Below are 16,820 nucleotides of genomic sequence, written 5' to 3'. Positions count from 1 at the left end.
CTGTATACTTTGTATTTACTTTGTATTTATTACCTAAGATGGAGTAGATTTCAACAAATAAGCAATTTCCCCTTAGAATATACTTTAGACCGTATACTTTAGACCGTTGTCTAAAGTATATTCTATTCTATTCTAATCTATTCTATTCTATTCTATTCTATTCTATTCTATTCTATTCTATTCTATTCTATTCTAAACATTCTGGTTTATTGCAGAACACTTGACAAAATTGTTAGCCAAAGAAAATTATAAAACACTTAATATTCTCACATAAGTTAAAGTAACACTTTGAGGGATTCATAAATGTTTCAAATGTTGCAATATGTTTTTAAACTTTTGGACAAGATATAGCTGAGTAGACTGAACTTCAACAAAAAACGGTCAGAAGTCGAAATTTGACCGTCACTTTGGTTCCTAGCCACAACTTGTTTCTGTCTGCTCATTTCAGTGTAACACAATGTGAGCATGCGCGATGATCAGGAGCTAACAGCTACGGTTTCAATTTACAGTTTTTGAGCTTACTTTTATTTCTAAATGCAGSAAATGGTYTGGATTGTTTGGGTTAAATGAATATTATATACATTTTATCTATATTTTGAAGCWTTGTGTGTCGTTTCAAGGGTTTTAAATAACACTGTCTGCTTATTGCGTGTCATTAGCATTTTTGGTTGTTAGCCTCAACTGCTCAAAACAATCCCCTGTCTGTTTTCGACTTAATGTCACTTATGTTTATGAACGATTACCTCTCTTAGACGTTTTTAAGCTCATACGGCTAGTGATAACCGTCGCCTGGAGGGTTTGAGTTGTGAAAAATGTGACTGCGTGTGGTGAGAGGAACAGGATGGACAGGGACTTGTTGCGGCAGTGTCTGGTCCATCACGGAGAGACGCTGTTCAACAAACTGAAATGTGAGCAAACTGAAAACCCAGACTTCCAGGCGGTGGTGACTGACCTGTGCAAAGCCACGTATGACGGAAGGTATGGCAGCATGTCGGACTCGTGTTTTTTTCGACTTTACACCTGAATTTAAAATTATTCGTGCACRTATTTTATCACATTTTAGTCACATGCCACACGGGGTTTAAAGTCTAAATTGTTTTTCCAGGAACGGATATTTCAAAGCCTTCAGGTCATTTTAAAGGATAAAAAAAGTCATTTTTTATCCTTAAAAACGTGTTGTTGCTAGCTGTGGGCGATAAGGAGTTAGAATTTTATCGCGATATTTTGTTATAGTATTCTGATATCGATAAACACGATTAAAGAAACTCGGTTCTTTCTTGGGTAACTATGGCTGTGATTGSATTGCACAGCAGTCATTCATCACAAACTCAAATACATTTATTATAAAAACATTCGCATTTGAAATGGGTTTCTTCAGAACTATACTCACTTTAGAAAGTGTGATTTGTATCACTAACCTCYKCACAGTAAATGCATTTATTCATACTGTCAAATTTATTGATGCTYTCATGGATCAGAAAGTGAATAAATGAGTCAACATAACTTTTTTCCGTAATACTGTCAGTTTTGTTTTTCAGATAAATCAAAGTTCTTTCRCTTTTTACTATAAATGATAATGCGATAAACTACCCACCCACTGTGGTCTTAGATAGATCCAAATATCTATTTTTCCATTRCAAACAATAACCTAATTGTTTGTGAAATAATATGGAAATGAGGCCGTGAAACAGAACAATTTTGCACTTAGTTCATTTAAAAGTTTTTGATAATTATTGAACAAACGTACTTAATACATCCCAACTACATGTTTATTTCATTTATTTCCTGTTAGAAGCTACAAAGTTAGTTTTCATGTATAACCCTTATAAATCAGGTATCATGGTTTGTGTCTTTGCCMATGCAGGGTSACAAGGTYGCAATGTCAATCTATGCCTTCCTGCAAACATCAACGCAGCTGCCTGACATGAGATATTAATATAACGTTTTTCAAACGTACAAATTGCTCCTTTAACTTTCTCTCATTCTTCATGCTTAACTTTATCTCTGTCRTTATACAGAGCAGCATAGTAAAGTTTCCAAACTGTTCTGTGTGCCAAACTCAGCTTACTGGGTTTTATGGGAAAGCTGCTAATTAGACGTTGTTTAATTGTTGTGTGTGAAGCAGAGGTGATGAACATGCCAGTCCACTGGTGGAGCAGTTCATCGCCAGGAAGGCTGACATTCTCTTCTGCCCGGCGTGGAAGACGGCCAACCCGCCACCGCAGGACGACGAAGAGGANGAGGACGGAGGTGTGTGTGTAGATCCACKCAAATTAGAAGCTTCTTTTARAGCACAGACCAGGTTTTAGAAATTCAGTTCAATAATACTTTGYTCAGTCCATTGAGAAATTAAATGTTGTTGTAACTCAGATSATCTRAGTGACTTCAAGGAGTCGTTGTGGGCAGGAAGGATCTGCAGTAGCAGTCAGTCTTGCAGTCAGTCTGAAGAGGCCTCTGACTGAAGACTGGTGCTGCATTTCCATGGCAGATGTGTGCAAAACTTTGTTTTTATGCTAGTGATGATGAAAAAGTTTYAGTTCCATTGGCAGATAAATTCAGTTATGTGAAAATGTTAAAAATGAAATGCTTTACCAGTGGAAATATAACTTTTTAATCAAAATTAAGGAATTATTTACTTAAAACAAGGTTACATTTCTTGCTGAAAAGTTACTTTTGAATTAGTTTTGTCTTATTTGAAGAGTACTAAGATATTTGCACTAGAAACTAGACCAAAACTAAACCTTACCAAACTAAACCTGCTTCTTTTTAAATCTGTGTCTGGTTTTACGGTTAGAAAGCCAGACGTGAATAATTAACTTCATTATTGAGTTTTAGCTACAAAAAGATTACAAACCAAGATTCAGATCAAAATGAATGAATGTGAAACAAATAGAAAGCAAAGCTTAGTTTATGACTTCATTYAGTAATTCTGTGTGTTCTGTTGCAGAGCCTTATGCCATCATGCCGCCCGTGGAGTTATTCATGGAGCTGCCGTATGAGGAGAGAAGATCCATGATGTACAGGGACTTGGAGAGAGGAGACATCGTGGTGGGACGCATCAACAACATTCGAGAATACGGCTTCTTTCTCACACTGCTGTGCATGGCAGGAGGCCTGAAGAGAGACATAGAGGACCTGGAACTTTCTGTGAGTCGGCGCAGTGAACTTAYGGAAAAACCTGATTTTTCAATTTCCCGGCTTTCATGTGTGCAGCAGCTCTTGAATTGTTGAATGGCTGCCAGCAGGTATGAATGATACTTTATTCCAGCCCACATGAAGAGTTGATGTGTTGCCAAAGATCCTGTTTCTGTCATGTGSAGTTTGTGAAGTCAAGCAGTTCAGAAAGTCAGATGATTGTTGTTGTTCCATGAATGTGACCTCTGCAATGTAACTGCAGCGCACAAATATGACATACATTGTTCTTTGCTCACACAGATGTATGCGCTCACATCAGGCTCAATGTGAACCTCTAAAATCACAACATTAATTTAGCCTTTAGTTTTAATTCCAATGTTTTTACAATATTCCCTATAAAACAGCCTCCATAGAGGCGAAGCTGCTTTACGAGAACAACTTGACTATTTTAACTGCACATTTCACTGTTACTGGTGTATTAAAAACACTATTTAAAATAAATRCATGATGCTCAGCCTGTSCAGTTATTGTTTTGTCTATTTTCTGTTGCTTGTGCTCTCAGGCTCTCTGCCATGTCAAGGAAATTCCCTCCACCAGCAGCCATGATGATCCTCTCTCCTACTATCAGATCGGAGACTTGATTAAAGGTGCGTTGAACGAATATAAACACAGAAACAATATAAGGTTCATCCAACAGGACAGTTCAGACTGCAGTCTGTAAGCCATCGTGGAAGAAACGAAGCTTCAAACGTGATGCTAAGGCTACTTTAATATTATAAAGTTAGTCTGATCAGCACAGACTGATGACTCGGCAGGAACCAGAACCAGACATGGAGAAGAGCATTAAGCTTCTATGCACTATAAATCTATATCAAACTTCCAGAAAACAGACATAAATTAAGGCTTAAAACCTGTTATTGAAAGTTGTCTTTGATTAGAAAGTGGAACATTTATTAACATATTTGATGATTGCATTTGGCAAAGTGTGATGTTTATCACTTTTTTTACTATTGGTAACAGTTTTTTTTTACATAAATCACTTTGAACTGCCTTGCTTCTTAAATGTGGTTTAAAAATAATTAAGGATGCACCGATAAGAAGAGTTGGGCCGATAAGACGATGTTTTCCATCTTATCGATATCCAATGTTAAGGCTGATAACTGATATTTACCGATATTCAATGCATTTCACTACCGTTTTGACACCTTTAGAGAACAACAAGTTAAAAATAAATAAATATTGGTTGTTCATTTTGGCCCATTTTTATTTATTGGGCCGATACCAATAGGTTAAAAAATCAAAGTTTATTTATGCAGTGGATTTTCAACAGCCTCAGCTGACCAAAGTGTTTCACAACAAACATCACAGGCAGATAAATGATAAAACAAAAAATAAAATTATGTTCAGTAAAAATAACAAGACATTTATAAAATTGGCAGAAAATACCAGAATCTAAAAGTGACAAATACCAATGTTGTTCATCCCTATAAATATCRATACTGGCCCATATTTTCAGATCGGTGCATCCCTGCTGATATTCCGTTAATGTTTTCCATCTTATTTGATGGTGAAAAGAATCTTTCCTGAAGCAGTTTGTTTATTTTGCTCTGCAGCCGGAGTGAAAGACATCGATCGGTTCCAGGAGAAGATCACAGTGTCGCTCCACCAGGCCTCGCTTTCCCCTAACCTGGTTCACATCAAGCTGGGAGTCATAACCAGAGAAGATCTGCCCRTACACTACAGGTAAAACTCAGCTACAAATRCCTTCGCAGCTGATGAACCAGTCAGTCAGTAATGAAACACTGATTGATTCYTTTGTTGCCTGTGGAAGGGTAAGTGTTAAAAGTGGTGATATTTTTGTTAAAGCAGATTTTTGATGTGAAAGTTTAGTTAAAAATGCTGAGTGATAAATTCCTAAAACTTGAATWWTCATYCAGTTTTMATTATTTGTGTTMAAACCTGTTGARATAAGCAGTAAATCAATTAATTGCATGATAAATTAAAACAAGCTCAATAATTTTCATTTGCTTGATTTATCCGTTTTTCTTTTTTCTCACTTTCTGCCAAAAACTGCTTAAATTTTCAGTTTGCTGCTTTGGTCTCTGCTAGACGTTTCTTTGAAGAATAATTTTGTTCATTATTTATTTTATTTTGTTGTTTCTATTATTTATTTTGGATATTCAAAATGTCTTCCAATTTTTTTATTAAATGTTCATTATAATTTTTAAAGTTTATTGGCTTTTGATAATGTTTTATATTCCTTGAAAATATTCTCCAAGCAACAATATTATCGTTTATTCCAGTAACTTCTGGAACTAGTTACCTCCCAGCATGCTTTGCTCCAGTCACCGGCCTGTTTGTGTTTGCTGCTCAGTCGTAGCGTTCGCGCCGCCGCCGACTCCACCGAGACGTACGAACGAATCCTGACCAGGTGCCACGGCTACGAAAACCCGTCTGTGGTGGAGTATCTGCTGCAGAAGGTGGGAATCAGCGACACCAACCCCCCGTCGATGATGAGAGGGTTACAGTGGTGAGCTGCGTAAAAACTGCTTCCTGTTTCATGGCAGCAGCAGCAGCAGATTTTGGTCTCTGTTTGCTGGAAACTCTGCTTATTCTGATTCTTTGTTCTTCTGTTTCCTGATACATGATCCAAAGTGAAGAAACAACAAACGAGCCAAACAGCATTTCTCTCATTACTGTGGCTGGCAGACTCATAACCTCAGATAAACTTTATAAAGTTTCTGGTTTTGTTTTTTTTTCTTCACAGTAAACTTTTCCAGGAGGAGGATTTTGCTTCTGCAATCAGAAAGAAGCAGTCTGCATCCTGGGCCCTGAAGTGGTAACGCTACTCTGCTAACTTTGTAGCCAATATCAGGGGTGCACCGATTTATCCACCAGCCCGTTTATCGGCGCCGAGTTCCTTAATTTGTGATCTACTTCAGTAATGGACCTTTCCACARGGGCCGCGTTTCATTGGCTAATGCCCATTTTATGACACAGCGCAGCTACCACGTGCGTGACCGTCTCACAAACACAAGCTACAGTAGTAAAAACATGCTCATGTACATTGTGGACTAGMAGACCGACAGAAAGTTTTTGCGTCAGGACTCGATAAAGAATGGTTTTCCGCCAGTGGGGTATCTGTACAGGCGATGTCAGGTATCCTGATCGTATTTGTAGAACTAAAATTCACAGATTTCCAAAATCTGAAACGGAAAGCCTTGCTTGGATCAAAGCTTGTGCACGACCGCATTTGCAGCTCAACCGTCGTAGGATCAATAAGAACAAAGTGTCTGCTGGCGTAAGTATTATTGCTTTGCTCTCTTTGTGTTTAGTGAATGAAAAAAATAGTCAATAATAAACATCCATTACGAAAAACTTTTAGCCAAGTACAGCATAATGGCAGTACCGATACAACTTCTACATCCTGAAGCCTGTCTGTTACAGTCTTACGTTAGCTGAACAGATCAACATGCAATGTGTACCGTATCTGACATACATTAAAGATTTTATTTCACCTCAAAAGTCTTTTTACTAAACTGTAATCGTGTCAGCCACGCTAGCTTTTACTAAACTGTAATTGTGTTAGCCAAGCTAGCACCGAGTACCATGTATAAGTCCTAGGCACATTCGAACCCTCAAAACCACAAATGCCCGACTTTCCCAGCCTTGAAAGAACAACAGGCATCATTGATCTTGTCCACCGCTATATTTATGCTGAGGGTGTGAGAATCTGCCGTTTTCCTCATCGACCAGTAGCTTTTCGCTGTGACGCGCACAATGTTGGAGGCATCGCGTGGCTAAAACATCTTGATGTCGTCCAAAAAAGATGATATGAACTTGTTGGTTCCCTTGTCCATTGTTGTGGCTGATATTTTGTGAAAATCCGGCAGAAATGCTAACCTAATAGACTCAGAAATACTCTGCAGAGAGTCAGTCGAAATGAAAGACGCCATGTTTACACATAGAAACTAAGCACCGCGAGGCTTTGTTTGTGAGACATGCAGGCATGTGGGACTTTAGAGGCGGAGCTTGGWAAGGTCCATTGCCTGGAAATCAGCCGTTTTTGTTAAATAAAATAGTAATTTGTTTTCATTGAATGATTCAGAAACAAAAACCCAAACGCAGTGTTTTAAGCTCGGCTGAGGTTTATTTAAAATGAAGTAAGTTCATTTTATTTGCACAGAATGAATGTCAAAAACATGGAAGTGATGAGAAAAACCCACAAATACTGACTGCATGGAGCTCCTATTTATTTCTGTTGTCATGGAACCAACAGTGGAAAGAAATTAAAGCACCAATCTCAAAATAATATTAAGATTTAGGGCAGGGATGTCCAAAGTGCGGCCCGGGGCCGTTTGTGGCCCTTGGACTGACTTTGTGCCTCAAACTACAATTCAAAAATGATACARATATGACCGATAGCTGCAGCAGGAGACTTAAAAATTACAAACATGATTTCCTTACACAGAAAAATGTATAGAACAACACAAAGGTTCGTGTTTTTATAACCAACTTTTAACAAAAACTAAACCAAGTTTATCCAGAGACTTTTAAAATTAGCAAACATTTTGAAACAAAGTGACCCAAATCCTGTTATTACTGAAAATGAATGTATTTAACCGAGCCCAAAAGAAACTGAAAACTAGACGTCTTTCTTTTATCTCAACAGGCAAAATGAAAGTAKTAAGTATTAAATGTCTGCAAAAAAATTTTTGAGCATAATCTCAGAAATTTCTAGAGAAAACAATAAAATTTGAGAGAAAAAAATGAAACATTTAGATTAATATCAGAAAATTTCCACCAAAGTTGGAAATTTCTAAATTTCAAATGAGAAAATTTTTMTTTGTTTTTCTTTCTAGAAAAATTAAAAAATAATCACAAAATTTTCAGAGTTTTTGGCAGAAATTTAGTCCTTTTTTTTTTTTTTATCTTACAACGGCCCTTAAACATCGTCGTAAAAATCTACAACAAATATCTATTTATTTATTTTCTTGATTTTAGGTTGGTTTTTGTCCTGCTTTGAGTTTAAAATTTTGTCCCACGTGGCAAAAAGTTTGGACAACCGGAAAAGGTTGTGAAAATGGGATGTATATTTTGTCGCTGTCCTCCCCTGTTATACAGGTTTGACTGACAGACTGACCCACTAGCTCATGTCTGCATGTTTTCACTTAACTCAGTGACTTTCCTGCTATATTTAGTGACATTTCAGACAAAAGAAAATTCGGTGCACCTGCAGCTAACACAGATATGATATCATCTGTGGTCGTTTGTTGATTTACCTCGATGCCAACCTGTTCTCCGCAGCGTTCGCGCAGGTGTGGACCACTTCAAACATGGCCGCCACGTGGAGGCCATGAACGAATACAACAAAGCTCTGGAAATCGACACCAACAACGTGGAAGCGCTGGTGGCTCGGGGAGCTCTGTGGGTTTACTTCCTGGTTTAAACCGTCTCTGTTTGCTCATCTTGTGCAGATTCAACTGTCCCTCAGATTAATAGATGAAAAGCAGTTAGTCGCATTTGTCCTTTGATTTGTTCCTCATACCGAAATGAAGTATGAGGAAGAGTGTTTTCAKTCCAACACCCCTTCCTGTTGAGTACAAAGTGTGAGGRATGGACTCAGATCTGAACCTTCWGAAACACATAAACACAGTTACAAAGTYGGCCTTTTATCACCTGAAGAACATTTCCAGGATTAAACGACTGATGCGTCAGTTTCTAGAGAAACCAGAACCAAACAGCATTCAGCTTCTACATACCACAAATCTGGAATAAACTTCCAGAAAACTGCAAAACAGCCGAAACGCTGAGTTCCTYTAAATCAAGACTTGGATGTGTATGGAAGATTTTAACAATGGCACTCGACAAAATTGGATTTCTGTGATTGGTAAAAGAAAGTCTTCAATGAAACATCTGCAGAATGTGTAAAAATTTTTTATCTGATTAATTGATTAATCAAACAAACACAGAAAACTGCAAAACAGCCGAAACGCCGAGTTCCTTTAAATCAAGTCTAAAAACACACCTGATTAATTTTGAACCATAATAATGAAATATATTTGATGTGTATCGATGATTTTAATGATGGCGCTTGACAAAATGTGGTTTCACTGTGATGTTTTTTTTGTTTTCATAATATAAAATGAATAAAGTAACTTGATCGATTGATCGATTGATTAATCTTCGTACTGCAAAGATCAAGTTGGAGCCGTTTGACTAAAATCTCAGACGTTGAGTCTCACATTTCCTTTTGTTTTTCTCCCCAGATATGCTAACAAAGGCAGCATCGTGAAGGCCATCTCGGACTTTGAGCTGGCTCTGGAAAACTGTCCGGATCACCGCAATGCCAAGAAGTATCTCTGCCAGACTCTGGTGGAGCGAGGAAAACAGTGAGCAGCGCCTTTTGCTTTTCAGATAAATAAATTACAGGGTTAAAAGTGGTTAAAATCTGTTTCTCTTAAAATAAGGTTTTAAGATTTAGAAGCCAAACTGATGGTTGAGGCTGGTTAATTAMGACTAACGAGGCTTTAAAACATTCAGAGCTCTGATCTTCATATGAACAGAAAATCTGTGATTTTTCATCCTGCTGCTGTTTGTTCAGCAATTCAAAAATGATGTAAATTTGGCCTGTAGGTGCAGATGGTGACTTAAAGATTGTTACCAACGTCATTTTCTCACACAGAAAAATGTAAAGAACAACACAAAGTATTTGTGTTTTTATAACCAAATTTTAACAAAAAGTAAAACCAAGTTTATCCAGAAACTTTTACTGAAAAGCCAAGTTTGCTGCAGCCAAATCAGCTGTTGTTTTGTCTTAAACATGGTCAAATGTAGCAAACATTTTGAAACAAAGTGACTCAAATCCTGTTTGTTTATTTAACCGAACCCAAAAGACACTGAAAACTAGACGCCTTTCTTTTAATTCAGCAAACACATAAAACCTGCTGCAGCGTATTAAGGTCATTGTAGAAAAACTAACAAAAAAATAAATCAGAGTTTCAGCTTAATCTCAGAAATAAAATWAAAAAAATCAAGTGCATGAGGTTCTTCAATATTAGCAAAGCTTAGAAACAAAATCCTGATTATTTTAGCAAGTTTTGCAGAATCAAATTCTTATGTAACAAGTTTCACTGTCAGGATGCAGAAAAACTTGTTTGTATATAACATGAAACCTGCTGGGTCAGATCAATCTCAGCAGGTTATGAGCACTAATTGATTAGATCTGCAGAATTTAATTGGTTAAATTATGAAATTCCATAAAATATTTTAAAAAACCATCAGATTTGTTTCGTGACGTCCTTTGAAATCTGYGTATCCGGGAATAAAACTCATCCGGAAGAAACTACATCTGATGTTTATGTAATTTCAGAAAGTGAAACTTGAAATCTGAATTCTTGTTCCAGTTTCCCTAAAGGTTAAGRRTCACTGCGGTGCAGCTGTAACTGGGCCAAGAAGGCATYAGAATCACAATGAGTGTTTTGTTCTTTGTGTCTGACAGACTGGAGGAGCAGGAGAAACTGGTGACGGCGGAGGGATTGTACCGCAGAGCGTTGGCTCTCGATGACGCCAACCTGGAGGCCACAGAGGCGCTGAGCAGCATCAATGACACCATCCAGGTGAGCGGGAAGAACACCTGCACAAAACGCCTCCACAAAATAAATACAGGAGAACAAATTACAGCCTCAGCTGCAGATCTGAACAAACAAGTTTAATTTGTTTTAAAAAGTGAACTGTGCCGACAGGTGCAGCAAAAAATAGTCATATTCAAACTTTTCATAAGTTTTCTTTGTATTTTAACCTATCAGAGATTCAACATAATTCATTTTCATCTGATGGTAAAGTTTTTATGTTTAACTTGACATTTTTTAGTAAACTTGTTCTGCATGTTTGGGGTTTTTGTGTTAAAGAAAATCTGTTCTATAAATAAAGTAAAAAAATACAATAAAAAAATAAATTCCTTTGTTGTTTCACAATAAAAAAATAAAGAAAAGTTTGTTATTAATATAAACACCTTGTGACCAACCAGGCAGCTGATAGGAGAAACTGCTGGTTTGCTGTTTTTATTGTGACGTTAATTGATCCGTAGTTTAATTTGTGAAAATGAATCTTTAAGCTGTTTTTGTTTATTTTTCTCTAAACAGTTTCTGTTTAATCGGGTCGCTGGGCGTCTTCCTGACTCCCTGGTTTGTAATACTGATGAGGTGTTTGGTATGTTTGTGTTTCTGCTCCACCTTATACTCTGACCTTTGACCTCCTGACTGCCCGACTCTCTGCCGCCTGCCTTGTGGGGGGCTGGAAACGCATAAACTGCTCTGTGCCAACGACTCTTCGTCCCGTGGGAACCGGTGCGCGGCGCGTAAACATGCTGCCAAACACGGTAACGTTGAAACCTTTTTTTTATTTCCACCGAAAACAAAACGCTGTCTGAATCGCCTGCACCTCCGTCTGCGGCGTAAATATGTTCATTTCTCCATCATTCTGCAACACATTTGACTTTTGTTTATCAATTTTAAACTTTAATAATAACAATCCTGCGACTGGATGGATGGATTCTGAACGGCGTGAATGTTTTTGAATCTGCCGCTCGGGGCTTTTTGCCTGCATGCTGCTGTCTGTAAAGAAATCGATTCGCTTGCGAGAAGAAGCTCTTGCTAAGGAGGAAGTCAAAGCGACGAGCAGCCAGACCAGCGCTGAGAAATTACGTAAGATCTTAAAAGAGGAGAAAAGGTAGGTTGAACCTCGCCGAGAGCGTAAAGACGAGTCCGATTGATCTTTTCAAAACAAAAATGCTTTTCCAGCTGGAGGATTTTTAGCAGATGTCTCTCGTTTTTAGGGCAAAGAAGAAACGCAAGCGATCCACTTCCTCCTCTTCATCCTCCTCCAGCAGCAGTAGTTCCTCTTCCTCGTCGTCTTCCTCGTCCCGCAGGAGGTCCAAGAAGAAAAAGAAAAAGCGGAAAAAGTCCGGGCGAGGAAGAAGCAAGCACCGCCGGAGGAAGAGTGAGGAGGGTAAGAGCGGGAAAGGCAGGATGGAGAAAGAGGAGGAGGAGGAGCTGGAGTGGTTTCCTGCGCCTCCCAACACCTCCGCCACTTTTCTCAACCAAAAGGGCGGCTTGGTGTTTGGAGGGGCGGAGGAGGACGGGGTGGGGGGCGACGGGAAAATCAGCCGGCTGTATTCTCTGGAAGCAGCTTCAGAGGAGGAAGAGTCGGATTCTTCCCACAGACAGGGCAAGAGGAGGGACAGAGCGGATAGCGGGGCGAATAAACGGAAAACCAGCAGGAGCCCGAAGAGAGACAGCAGGACAGAGAGCAGGGAAAGATGGAGGGAGGAGAGCAGAGCAGGAAGGAGAGAAAGAAGCAGCGTGAAGGAGAATCACGCCAGGAAACTGTCCAGCTCCTCAGCTGAGCTGGAGTATTCCCGGAAACCGGAATATTCCGGAAGGAACAGGATTAGACACGACTCCTCTACCAGGAGCTCCTGTGATGGYGGTAGGTACGAGAGCAAGGAAGAGACGGAGAGAGAGAGACCGTCGGATCCAGAACAGAGTAAAAACCCAGAGAGTTCTGGAGATCAGAACGGCCAGGGAGACGGCAGGAACAGGAAGAACCTGCCGTCCAGCCTGCTGGACATCTTCCACCAGATCGCTCAGTTCGAGAAGGAAAAGGGGGGGAAAGCAAAAAAATGAGAGTCCGCCACCAAACCCAGAACTACGACGGCGAATCGGGCCGTTGGAGATGTATATGCATGAAAAGGAGCAAATTTCTGCCAATAAATATGAGCAGGAAAAAATTAATATCCAAAAACAGAAATTTAGTGGTTAATCTCAGAAATTTACTAGAATAAATTAGAAATTTCTGAGCTTCAGCAGGTAAGAATCTGCATGAAAAGAGAAAATTTGAGTAATTTCACATATTTTCTAGAAGAAACATGGAAATCACCCTGACATTTTTAGACTTTTTGAAGTTTTCTGTTTAAAAAGGGAAAAATGTTCATTTCTATTTTATTTTATGTTTTTCAGAAAATTTCTGGGATTCATTAAAAGATTTCGGCGTTTTTTTCTCCTCATTTGACTTTTTAAGCTCAGATTCACTTTTCGTTTTAGAACATTTCTGAGATTCATCTCAAAATGTCTGAGTTTTTATTGCAAATTTCTAACTTTGAGCTCAGAAATTAGTTTTATTCTTGAAAACTTCTGAGCTTAATCTCAAATTGTTTTTTGGTGGAAATTTTCTCGTTTTTTACATAAATACACAACGGCCCTAATTGGCCGTCATGTAGAAGAAACTAAACGAAAGATAAAATGATATTTGTTGAGTTAAATCTTTGTTCATGAAATCCTCCAGGGCCAAACCTCCTGCTTGTTGGTCTCTGTTACTTTCAGTGTTGAATAAATGAATAGTTTACTGACACGTCTTACCTGTTCTGATCAAATCCAGCCTTTATTTCGTCAAAGTGTCACGAAGACATGATTCTGTTTACGACTCGTGACTTGGACGTCTTCCGTTGTGACCCCATTTCTGTGATTTCCCCGTTTACAGGAGAACCGTTGATTATTTTGACAAATGAAATGTTTTATTTTATTGTTTTTTAATGAAACAAGTTGCCTTTTGTTCTGCTGTGTGCCATGCTGCAGACGTTATGCTTTTCTTTTCTTGCCTTAACATGATACAGACGTTTGCGCTGTAATCGGAGTATGTCGCCTGTCATAAAATCATCTAATTTGAACCAATAAAAGCATTTAACCTGTGGAACGTTAGTGCAGTTTGTTTATTTCTGTTTCATGATGTTAAATCTTACCACCAGTCTGAATTTTACATTTTCCTTTCACCAGTTTTAGAAAGTAAATATATTTTCACCAATTCTCTTCAGATATGCAAAGAAATTACACGATTTATGTTTAATAATAATTATAACTGTTATTAAACTCGTGTAATACAAACACAGAGGTGGATAAAAGCGTCGAACATTAAACGATGATCAGCTTAGATTCACCTCCTCCAGACTCAAGGCTGTTATTCCTGTTGCTATTTTTTTTTTTTAAAGAAATGCAGTAAAAATAAAACCTAAATAAGTTTATTCACACAATAAGTCATTAAAAAACACAGAGCCGCCATCTTCCTACCACTTCCTGTTTGCACCAGTGGCAACATCCGGTTGTTGATCACGTGACTCCTGTGACCCGAAAAGTGTTTCCATTATTTATTTAATTGCCTCATCATGGTACCAAAGCTTTTTTTATTGAGTGGTTTCCATTAATCAAATTTATTTAGGAAATTTTAAGGTTGATGGAAAAGCAGCTAAGTCAACAATTTTTCTTAAATTTGTAGGTCATTAAATTTAAGGTTTAAAAATATTTTTGTTTAATTAGCAACTGAATTTGGGTGTTTATCTGTAAGCGACACCCATACCCAATAAATCAAAATGTTAATCACTTTTAGATTGAAATGACTAATAACATTTATTCATGTTTATACTTAAAAACTTGCAATCAAATACGACTCTTATGCTAGTTAATAAATTATAAAGTATCACGATTGAAAACATGTAAGATTACCGTCATTTACACAGGTGTGCAGCAGTTTTAGCTCGGTTTTATGTTGAAGCGACGTTGCGGGAAACCTCCGGTCAAATATTCAGCTGTTTGAAGTCCAGTCACACAGAAACCTTCCCGAGTGAAACTCTGCTGCTTAGCAGAGGCACACAGGACCAGGAAAATTTGTGGAAAAGGATTCATTTTCCAGCCTGGCATTGATCCTGACCATGGGATTATGCCGCGGCCTTCGGTCCTGTTTGAAGTCCAATTAGGGGCTCGGACCGCCGAGACGTGCCGCTCCGTCCAGCTCCGAACTTCAGTGGAAATTGGGAATCATCAAAGGACTTGCTTCAAGCAACTGGTAAAAAGTCAACATATTGAAAGGAAAATAAAAAAAGTTGCTGAACATATGTTCCCATATTCAAAGAGAACAGAAGGAAACTTTAGTTAGTAAACTTCGCCATTTTTCTTTCTTCAGTTTGTTTCCGTCCTGCGTATCTGATCGATTCTAATTCCTCCGATTGAAGTTGATTCCTCCGATGGGCCAATCAGCGAACAGAAGGAGAAGCTGTGAACGATGACGTCGATTCAGACACTATAGTGTATCACATCGATAAACTGTATTGATACACTGATCAATGTAGGCCTGTCTACAATATTTTATAATGTTACGCACAAACATAGGGGGGAAAACCAGGATAATATCTATTATAAAGCCTTTTCTGATGCCCGCTGCGTGCTAGCATGGTAATGCTAGCTTATGTTTGTGCCAGCAGTTAGCATCACATCTACGTCTTACAAATTTATAAACAAATAATCCAGACATTAGATAAATAAACTTCATACGGAGTTAAATTAGATTAAAGAAGTTTTAAATTACCCATAAAAATATGCAACTCTAGAAAATTTGACTGAAGACCAGGATTAATTATTCATTTCTGTAGAAGAAGAATTCATCTATTTTTCCCAATGTGTAGTGAGTATCTGGATCTATAACGGAGTTAATTTGGACATATTATAAAGACGGACTGATACATGAATGATGAGGCATGAGGGATTACAAACAGAAAAATGAGAAATAAAGAAAGTTTCAGCAGATGACATGTACTTTTAGGAGTATTTTTACTACACTTGAGTAATTTTATTATGAATCATCTCTGCTCTTCAGTAAAATTTCTGTATTCTCTTCCCACTGAATGAAAAACAAACATGTTTTAACCAGAAACTCGCCAGACTCAGACCTGATGTTTCTGCTAAAGTTTTTTTATTGAACAAAGCTGAAACATTTTATTTTGCCTGGTTTTTTTTTTTTTTTTTTTGTTACTTGTGTGAATTATTGTCATTATTGTCTGATTTTGTACTTTTTAAACATTAAATGATTGATTATTTGATCAGCCCCTCAGTACTTGAGTAAACTTTTTACCAAATACTTTTTTACTCATATGAATAATTTCTTGCTAGTTTTTGCTTTGACTTGAGTAGAAATAAGTGGAAGTAGCGCCAGCTCTGCTTTAGTTCAGTTTTTCTGCCCTCCCTGCTCGGACCTGGATGTGGGCGACCATCCTGTTGGCTTATTGGAGCTTTAAGCTACTTGGTGTCACGTATTTGATTTAATAACTGGACACACACATCAGTGGCGGTGCAACCAGCCATGCGTTGCCACAGTAAGCTACTTTGGGCTTAGCCGCCAGCCTCAGGCTCTCCTCCTCCATCATTACCGGTCCCATCATCAGTGATGCTCTGCAGGCGCCACGTGTCTCGCTCTATCTTGTTAGGCGGCAGATTAAGCACTAATATACGGTCCGAGAAGCCTCTTCATTTAATATTGCACACACTGATTCCTGATCCGTTACTTCCCGTCTCTGAAGCCTGACGTCTTAATCTGTTGGTATAAAATACTTCCTGCAGGCCTTAAATGCTCCTCGTGTTTGACCCATTAGACCAGTAGAGAGTCACTGGTGACTAAATATCCTACTGTCGTTTGTGCAAAAATAACAGGTTAAATTGTTATTTTGTCCATTAAAAACTGCAGAAGTTGGTCTTGCTTTTATCTTTTTATATCAGTGGTTCTTAACGTGGGTTGGATCGAACCCCAGGGGTTCTGTGAGTCGGTCTCAGGGGTTCGGCGGAGCCTCTGCCRCGKAGGTAAAG

The 16,820-nt window shown here is 38.4% G+C and overlaps 1 protein-coding gene across 2 annotated transcripts; it reads left to right on the top strand.

Annotated features, from left to right (window-relative positions):
* Positions 1-449: 449 nt before the first annotated feature.
* On the top strand, positions 450-13,311 carry ttc14 (tetratricopeptide repeat domain 14). Of its 2 annotated transcripts, none has more exons than XM_008406297.2 (12): positions 450-978; positions 2,126-2,250; positions 2,948-3,147; positions 3,698-3,782; positions 4,749-4,878; positions 5,510-5,665; positions 5,903-5,974; positions 8,443-8,562; positions 9,405-9,527; positions 10,637-10,754; positions 11,759-11,865; positions 11,972-13,311. In XM_008406297.2, the coding sequence occupies exons 1-12, from the start codon at positions 842-844 to the stop codon at positions 12,819-12,821; spliced, it is 2,223 nt and encodes a 740-aa protein (XP_008404519.1). In that variant the 5' UTR covers positions 450-841; the 3' UTR covers positions 12,822-13,311. The 2 variants fall into 2 exon arrangements, with proteins under 2 accessions (XP_008404519.1, XP_008404518.1); XM_008406296.2 differs by having other exon boundaries at positions 2,123-2,250.
* The last annotated feature ends 3,509 nt before the right edge of the window (positions 13,312-16,820 follow it).

The sequence above is a fragment of the Poecilia reticulata genome, linkage group LG4 (genome assembly GCF_000633615.1).
Source record: "Poecilia reticulata strain Guanapo linkage group LG4, Guppy_female_1.0+MT, whole genome shotgun sequence".
Classification (NCBI taxonomy): domain Eukaryota; kingdom Metazoa; phylum Chordata; class Actinopteri; order Cyprinodontiformes; family Poeciliidae; genus Poecilia; species Poecilia reticulata.
This window is presented reverse-complemented; position numbering and strand designations above follow the sequence as displayed.